Source organism: Vitis vinifera, chromosome 2, assembly GCF_030704535.1.
Source record: "Vitis vinifera cultivar Pinot Noir 40024 chromosome 2, ASM3070453v1".
NCBI lineage: Eukaryota > Viridiplantae > Streptophyta > Magnoliopsida > Vitales > Vitaceae > Vitis > Vitis vinifera.
The window spans coordinates 15,970,041-15,978,543 of record NC_081806.1 but is presented as its reverse complement, the minus strand read 5'-3'; the positions used below and the strand labels follow the sequence as shown (position 1 = coordinate 15,978,543).

At 34.2% G+C, this 8,503-nt stretch overlaps 1 protein-coding gene across 2 annotated transcripts; it reads right to left on the bottom strand.

Annotated features, from left to right (window-relative positions):
* Window positions 1-229: 229 nt before the first annotated feature.
* Window positions 230-6,489, bottom strand: LOC104882580 (uncharacterized). 2 transcript variants are annotated; one of them, XM_019226072.2, is made up of 7 exons: window positions 6,223-6,489; window positions 5,990-6,123; window positions 1,556-1,646; window positions 1,104-1,204; window positions 953-1,008; window positions 653-806; window positions 230-546 (listed from the first exon to the last, which is right to left on the bottom strand). In XM_019226072.2, the coding sequence occupies exons 2-7, from the start codon at window positions 5,993-5,995 to the stop codon at window positions 418-420; spliced, it is 537 nt and encodes a 178-aa protein (XP_019081617.1). In that variant the 5' UTR covers window positions 5,996-6,123; window positions 6,223-6,489; the 3' UTR covers window positions 230-417. The 2 variants fall into 2 exon arrangements, with proteins under 2 accessions (XP_019081617.1, XP_019081622.1); XM_019226077.2 differs by having other exon boundaries at window positions 230-480.
* Window positions 6,490-8,503: the final 2,014 nt, after the last annotated feature.

Genomic DNA, 8,503 nt, shown 5'->3' with positions numbered 1-8,503 from the left:
GGTTGGCAATTACCTCGATTGGTTTGAAACTATTTTTTTCAATGCCCTTAGCTGACACAACTTGGCTTGTAACTATGCTCAAAGTGACCATAAAATTGTTAGGATAGAGTCTTGATAAGCATGACACGATGAGGCATGCATCCTATAATTTTATATGTTTCTCATGGACACATTCATTCCAAAATGCAAACTGAATGAAATAGTAGTAAAGCTATTATTACATTTCAGGTTTTGATCAGTTGTATCACTTCATTATTACATCACAATTTTTCACTCAACATTGGATGGAAGAATTCTATTAGAAAAGAAATGAATCAAATCAACAGTAGCATCCCATTTGGATTTGGTACCTAAATCTACAGCCATGATAGGAAAACAAACAGAATCAGAAATTTTAGTAATTGGCAGCCAGAGCCATCAGCCATGTCTTCTTCCATCTGTTTCCTCAGGTGGAGCAAAAATCTGCTTCTCCCAGCTATCCTGATAAAAACTCCGCAGTATGAATTGGCCTCTATGGACTACTGGATGATTGTTGCTCTCACGAATCTTTATATCACCAAAAGAAGATTATCTATCCAATGCTAATTAATGCAAGTGCATGTATAAAACACAAAATCCACAACAAGGGGGACAAGGGGACGATCATCCTTACTATTTTCCATCCAATATGACCATCACATTTAGAACAGTGGATATCCGCCAAATCAGTTTGAGTCATCCGACCTTCATCTTTAACCTGAATGGATGTAACGCTGGCTGGAGCTTGATTAATTGCCTTTCTTCCATCAAACTTCACATTCAAGCCACTGCCATGTATTTTATGTACACAATTAGCTATGTGCCAATTAGATGCATCAATCGAATTTTATGTCTCGTTAATTTCCAACCATAACACATACAGAAATTCAGCGATTAACAAGAAACAAAGATGCAATATTACGAAAAATCTTACGCGTTTTCACCAAAGAGTAGCCAACGACTTTCGCTATTGCGATGTGAAACAAGTTCCTACAAGAGTAATATAATGTGTATGTTATTACTTTAACTAGCTAAAACTATGCACATGTATATGTGGAGAGGGAGTGAGAGAAATATGTATATACCTTAACGAGACCATTAAAAGAAAAAAGGTTGTCACCGCAATCCCCACAACAGAACCACACGTTGAATGTTGAGGACGACATTGCAATTTTGAGCAAAATGCCTAATCCAAGTGAATCAAAGTATCAGCTTCTTCAATATCAATGCCGAGAGAGCAAGAAAGCAAGAGAGAAAGAAGGAAAGAAAGAAAGAAAAAAAGGAAGTGGTTGCCAATTTCAGATTCTATTAAATGAGCTGAAAAAGATTTTTATAGGATTGATGAAGATGATATAACAGATATCAACAAATTTGAAATGAAACTTGTCAGTTTCTTGAAACCAAGTGACAGAGAAAGAGAAAGAAAGTGGCATTAGAAACTCCAAGTGAACGAGACTATCGGTTTCTTGAAGACTTCTCTGAAACAACAGCCCTTAATTAAAATCAATGAGAGAAATTAACAAAGAAAGAAGGATACCTGATTGATGAACAAGAGTACCAACAACAAAATGTTGGTTGCCAAAGCAACTACTACTTCTAACACCTTCTTCAAAGCTATACGTACCCAACTTCAATTCTCGGAAGCAATCAAGCAAGAAAGAAAGAAAGAAAGAAAGAAAGTGAGAGAAAATGAGGGAAAATAAGAGAAAGCGAGAGAATGTCAGGGAGGAGTTGGTTGTTTTTCCTGGAGAAGCAGTTGTGAATATGATAGTTATATTTATACTGCAGATTGAGGAGGTAACCTACCAATCAGTCCTGTAAGTTTTTATTTTTAAATAGAAAGAAAAAGGAATAATTTATACCTTACATTCTATTTTAAAAAATTAAATATGAAATAAAATGATGCTTGCTTTGAATGAATTCTTCGAATTTTTTAATTTTTTTTAAATAAAAGGATTATTCTATACTTTACAATTAATCGAAGAGATAATGCCTTCTAAAATTGTTTAAAAGAATTGAGATATTTAAAAAAACTTCACTACCTTAGATTTCAAAATTTTAAAAATAATGTTTAAGGAGGTAAGATAAGTCTATGCATTTTGTATAAGAGTTACTATATCTTATAAATAAGTTATTATTAATTTTATTTTTAGAAACACAAATAGAAAATGTATCCAACAAGCATTAAGCTAAAACTTATTGAAAGAACAATATTATTGAAAAGTTTTTGATAAAAAAATAAAACTAAAAAATTCTTTGTATCATGGATGTATTCATGAAGTAAATCTACATACCTTTATAGTACTAGCATACCGTATAATTTTATGTTTATATAGATTCAAACCCAATGGAATAATAGCACATCAAGTGACAACAATTGCAATATATTGCATTTTCAGGTTTTGAGTGCCATCACTTCATTATTACATTACAATTTTGGTTATTTTGCCATCTTGTAGAACCATAGTTGTTGTTGCCTTGCCATTTCCATCTTGTTTTCTTTATTGTTGAACATTGTTTGGGTTTTTAGGAGAGTTTGGTTTATTTGGCCACCCTTGTAAGAGCAAAGCCTGTGAATTGAAACCTCCACCTCTTTTACTTCATCTTTCTCCTCTTTCTCCCAAGAAGGCTTGAGAGTGATCTATGATGTTTATTCCTTCTTTTTCAGAATTGACCTATTGCTCATAATTCTGTAAAGATAGAACATTCGTTTAGTGTTGGATAGGGTGTTTTAGATAACATTGTGGTTTGAAATTCCCTATATTTTAAAGCGAGACCACAAGCCAATGGAAAAACTTTGTTAACAACTGACAAAGGTTTGTTGATGACTGCCAGATTGTCACATAATGATTTAATCTTCCTGATGTACGCATACAAGGGTTGAGAGGCCTTCTTTTGTGTAAAAAAACAATCTCTCAATCTTTCTTCATTTTCCTTGGTATTGGGCAACAGTTGCTCCTCCAACATACTTCAAACCTTTAAGGTTGTATTTGTACCAACAATCATGTTGAGGACTTCTTCAGTCATACTTTCTAGAAGTTAAGACATTAAGAGATAATCTCTTAGGACCCAAGGAGAAGATGCAAAATTGAGAGAACAAATTTTTCTTATTGAGATTATTTTTCGACCCCTTTCCCCATTACACTCTACTTTATTTATATAAGAAACTAAATAGAAACTATATAGAAATGTTAACCAAAGATTGAGGAATCCTAGGGATTCTTTATTCCCTAAACTAAATAGATATAGAAACTAAAGATTAAGGGATCTTAGGGATCCTTGAATTGGGTCGTAACATTCCCTTTCTCATTAAAAAAAAAAAAAAAAAAAAGGTCTTGCCTTGAGATTGTGAAAACTTTTATTGAATCTTATAAGCATCTTCCCATGTTGCATCTTCTAGAAATGAGTTGGACCAATGTATGAGCCATTGACCAACTACCCTATTGTTCATCTTCAACTATATTTTCCTCATTCTCTTGTATAGAGTATAGAGAAAATTTGAACCATAAATTCTTCGGACATACGTCTTAAATCCTTTTGAATCTGATCTATTGAAACTTACTTGGTGGAACCTATAGTCACACCTCTCAACATGAATTTCCTTCCATCAACAATAAATTTCATTCTCAAATTCTTGAAATCCCACAATATGGGTCCTAATTCAGCTAGCCATTGAATTCCCAATACCATATCGTACCCACCCAAAGGTATGAGCCTCAAATCTACTTGAAATTCCTTCCCTTGCATGTTCCATGTCGATTGCCTATAGGTTGCATCACTAGTAATTCTAGTTCCATCCACCACTGCCGCCTTCATGGGGTTGGTAATTTGTATTAAGCATCTTGTTCTTTTGGCCACTACAAGATCAAGGAAGTTATGGGTGCTTCTTAAGTCAATTAGTATGATGACGACCTTCTTCTTGATGTTACCATGGATCCTCATGGTTTGATGAGATGCTAAACCAAATATTGCATTGATTGAAACCATAAGATCATCCTCCTTGATATCATTTTCAGCTTCACATATCGCTTCCCATTCACTTTCATGACCATCTAATAGAAAATTTTGCTTACATTTATGGACAAGCTCATACTTCTCATCACAAACAAAGCCATTTTTCCCATCTCTCGTGCATCTCTATGGTTGAAATCATCTTAATAGATGGTAACTGACCATTGTAATTCATTCTAATTCCCATAGAGTTCACGTGCTCCCCCCGCTTCCATTAGAGTCCTATACTTCCTTAAGAATTGTCTCCATTATACCTACTTGCAACAAGGCTAACCTGATGGTTTTAGTGTGTTCGGTCAAAATATGGTGACTTGATTTTTAATTACCTCTTTCAAGCCACTAATGAAACATTGAACAAATAATTCCTTTAACAACCTACTAGTCGTGACCATCAATGCTTCAAATTGATCTTGGTATGCCCTAAGCATAGAAACTTGTTTCAATTTGGGTATTTGCCCAATAGGACTATCATAAATACTAGGGCCAAACCTAGAAACAACATCTATAGAAAACTATGTCCAATTGATTTCCTTGTTACTACCCCGTACCATTGAAACCATTCCAAGGCCTTTCATTCTAGATGCAAGGAAGCCAATCCTACCTTCTCTTGATCCTCGACTCTATTAATTTTAAAAAATTTATCACATTTGTAAATCCATCCACTAGGGTTCTCACCTTCAAATTTTGGAAAATTAAGTTTAGAAAACCTAGATTGAAAGGAGTTTGTATCATGTGAGTGATAGTCTATCTCACTTCTATTGATTAAAGCATTGATCCCATTACCTAACTCCTTTATTCTAGAAGTCATGTGTTCAAATTTCATGTTTATGGCTATGACCATTTTTTACGGTTCCAATAAAGTGGCTCTTGTTTATTTGATGAGTCCTTCAGTTGTTTAATAGTATCTTCATGTCTATGTTGTTCTTGCGCTCTAGTCCCTTTCGCCATGATTGGTGTGAAGACTGTGCACTAATACCAATGCTTATAACCTAAGGAGAAGATGCAAAATTGAGAGAACAATCTTTTCTTATTTAAATTATTTATCCATCCCTTTTCCCATTACACTTTCCTTATTTTATATACAAAACTAAATAAAAATATAAACTAAATAGAAATAGAAACTAAAGATTGAGGGATCCTAGGGATTCTTTATTCCCTAAATCAAATAGAAATAGAAACTAAAAATTAAGGGATCCTAGGGATCCTTTAATCAGGCCATAACATGATCATTGTTTGTCCAGGCTACATACCAGAGATTATGAGTTTTCCTTCTATATTGCCTATTATTTTTTGTATCTAAGTATCTCACTCATTATGATATGATGAGCTATACTTCGTATCAATGGCAGTAGTTGGGTTTGCCATAGAAGGAAATTGTCGGAGCTCAATTTGACCAAAACTAAACTCACACATGGGTGGAATGATTGAATGGTTAGACATAGTTCATAACTAATATAGCCATGTTTGAAACAAGTGACCGTTCTATTACATAAGGAAGTTGCAGACTTAGCATTTTTATATGGTGATTTACAGAAGAAATAAAATAATGAATTGTTATTACATAGAAAAAAAAATAAAGGAATGCAAAGCTGGAATTGATACATTACAACTAGGAAGAGATAGTTGTGCCTATTCTTGAATATGGAATTTCATAATTACCAAGAATTTATTGCACTAACTGATTTATGGTCTAAGGTAATTGTTAGGTTTTAATCATGGTATTAGAGTGATTGGAGTGGATGATTGATTTGTTTCTATAGTGGGTGTTGTGCTTAGAGATTATCTTCTGGTCTGGTGGATGATTGATGTCCTTCTATACCATCTATAAGAATTGTGGAAAACTTGTTAAAAGTTAGCATGTATACATATATATAGATAGGAAAACAAATGAAATGAATCGAATGGATTGTAATAGTACTTGTCAGCAGTAGCATCGATCACATTTGGATTTGGTACCTACATCCATCAGCCATATTTTCTTCAATCAGATTCAACGTGGCCTGGCACTCTTCCATAAATAATCTCATTCTCAGAAGCAATTTGCATTATGTATTGGCCTGGGTGGACTATTGGGTGATTGCTGAACTCATTAATCTGAAAATATGTACCTTAAGAATATAAATCCAAGGCTCATATACATTTACATAACACAAAACTCAACAAATATTTAACCAGGGGAGTGATGAATCTTACAATTTTCCATCCAACATGACCATCACAATTAGAACAGTGGATGTTGGTCAGATTAGTTTGAGCCACCCAACCCTCGTCTTGAAGCTGAGCAGGTGTAACCCAAGTTGGATCTTCCTGATGTCATTGCAACTTTGAACAAAATGCCTATTATTAATCCAAGAGAATCAATGAGAAAGAAAGAAAGAAAGAATGAAGGAAGGAATAAGTGTGCTGCATATTTAGATTCCAAATTCTATTCAATGAACTTTTAAAAAGATATTTATGGGATCGATGAATTCAAATCAATGAGGGAAGCAAAGAAACGAGGATACCTGATTGTTGAAGAAGACCAGCAACAAAACGTGGAAATATAACAGATTCTTGTTATATTTCCACGTCATCAATCAGTACTTCTTGTAATTTTCCATTAATAAATTATAAATAAGAAGAAATCAAAATTGTATATGTATTTAATCTATATATATGTCATAAATTGCTATAACATCAATGACAAATAGAATCCTATACCAACATGTAATACACTAATATAACAACACTACTAAGTCCAGAAAACCCAGCATATATAACTACTACTATAGCTGTCGATTATTGTTTCCTCCATGCAGCAAACCGGGTCGTAGTTGCCATTCATGTTTGAAGACGTCGGAGCAACATCCTTGCCATAATTAGTCATCGCATATAAACCCGGGTTTCCATAATCAGTTGAATTGAACCAAGGGACGTTGCCAAAATCAATAGTTGCATCCAAGTCAGAGACGTCGCCAAAAGCAATATTATTCCCTGCATCAAAACTGCTGTTGCCAAAGGCCTCATTCATTATATCAAATTTATCTAGACCCTGACCTCCAACTTCATTCCCAATACAGTATATAGGCTGAGTGGGCAGTGGCATGTTTCTTGAGGGGTTTGGAATATTTCAGTTATGGGCTGTGGCTGTTGGGTTTGGAGAGGCATCTGGCTGCTATTATAACAGTACTGCTCCTCATGGATTATTGGCCTCGTTAGGATTAGGGTTAAGCTCAAGTCTTGGAATCTTAGGGCTTGATGAGCTTGATTCATCAAGCCGAGACTCATAACGTGATCTTTCGGAGATCCCTTCACCTTTCCTATAGACTCTACATTGAACACAGCCATCCAACTGCAAAAAACAAACAAACAAACAAACAAGAAAAGTCATTATATATATTAATCTGCAGAAGCCTCTTGACATACAATATAGAATAAATGAAAAAGGGATATATACCCTCATATCATTGACACCACTTCTTCTTGGAGGCTTTAGAGGTTCAGCAACTCTGAATTCATGCATCATCCAGTTGGTTTTGACTCCGTGAGAAGCGCTTCCTCGGTAGAAAGACTAAAGCCTTCCGGTACCCCATCTTTCCATGGTCAAATTTGATCTCTTTATCAGCTCTTGTGGCCTTCCATTATCCATCTCCGACTGACCTATTGGGACTATGCCCATTCTGATATTTGCTGTCCCCTGGAGTGAAGTAGAACCATTCACCATTCCCGGAGGACTCGTATCTCGCTGAGTAAAATCAATAGAAATAAAAATCAATTCATATCTGCAAATAATACTAAAGAGAAGTAAAGCTCTACTAAAACCTTAGTTCATGACATCTTTGCAGACCATTTAAACTTGCTTAACCAAAAATAAACGACCGCCTGTATTACGTCTGATTCAATACTCATTCACAAGATCATTACAATCAAAAGAGCAAGAGTACTAACAATATATAAAGAAGCAGTAGAACTTGAATATGGAAACAAGAAACCTGCAAGTTCATCAGGATCATAAGCATAGAGATTGACTTCTATTATCTTGTTCGGTGGCAATGGTTGATGATCAATCTTCTTCCTCAAGTAGAAAACTATTATCTCTCCATCACTCACTTAGGGAAAATGAGAGAATGTGAGAGAAGGAGAGTCTGTTGCTTTTCTTGGAGAAGCAGATTGAAGAGAGGAAGGTTACCTACTCATAAATTAACATATTTGTTATATTTCCACGTCATCAATCACTTCCTGTAAGTTTTTATTTTTAAATAAAAATAAAAAGAAATAGTTTACATCAATTAGTTTTTGTAATTTTTTATTAATAAAAATAAAAAGAAATAATTTATAAATTACATTCTATTTTAAAAAAATCAAATTATTGAACTGCATGGAAATATGTAATATCATATTTTATATATTAATCTTGGTTGTCTGGATTTATCAAAATTATCAAATTAAAATGAAATAAAATAATGCTAGTTTTATTGAATTCTTTGAATTGTTT

What these genes read in the sequence shown, in the direction of transcription:
- LOC104882580 (XM_019226072.2), bottom strand. An exon ending in CTTTTAATGGTCTCGTTAAG is followed by an intron (nt 1,009 to 1,103) that starts GTATATACATAT and finishes TTACTCTTGTAG; the next exon opens with GAACTTGTTTCACATCGCAA. An exon ending in CTACTCTTTGGTGAAAACGC is followed by an intron (nt 807 to 952) that starts GTAAGATTTTTC and finishes AATACATGGCAG; the next exon opens with TGGCTTGAATGTGAAGTTTG.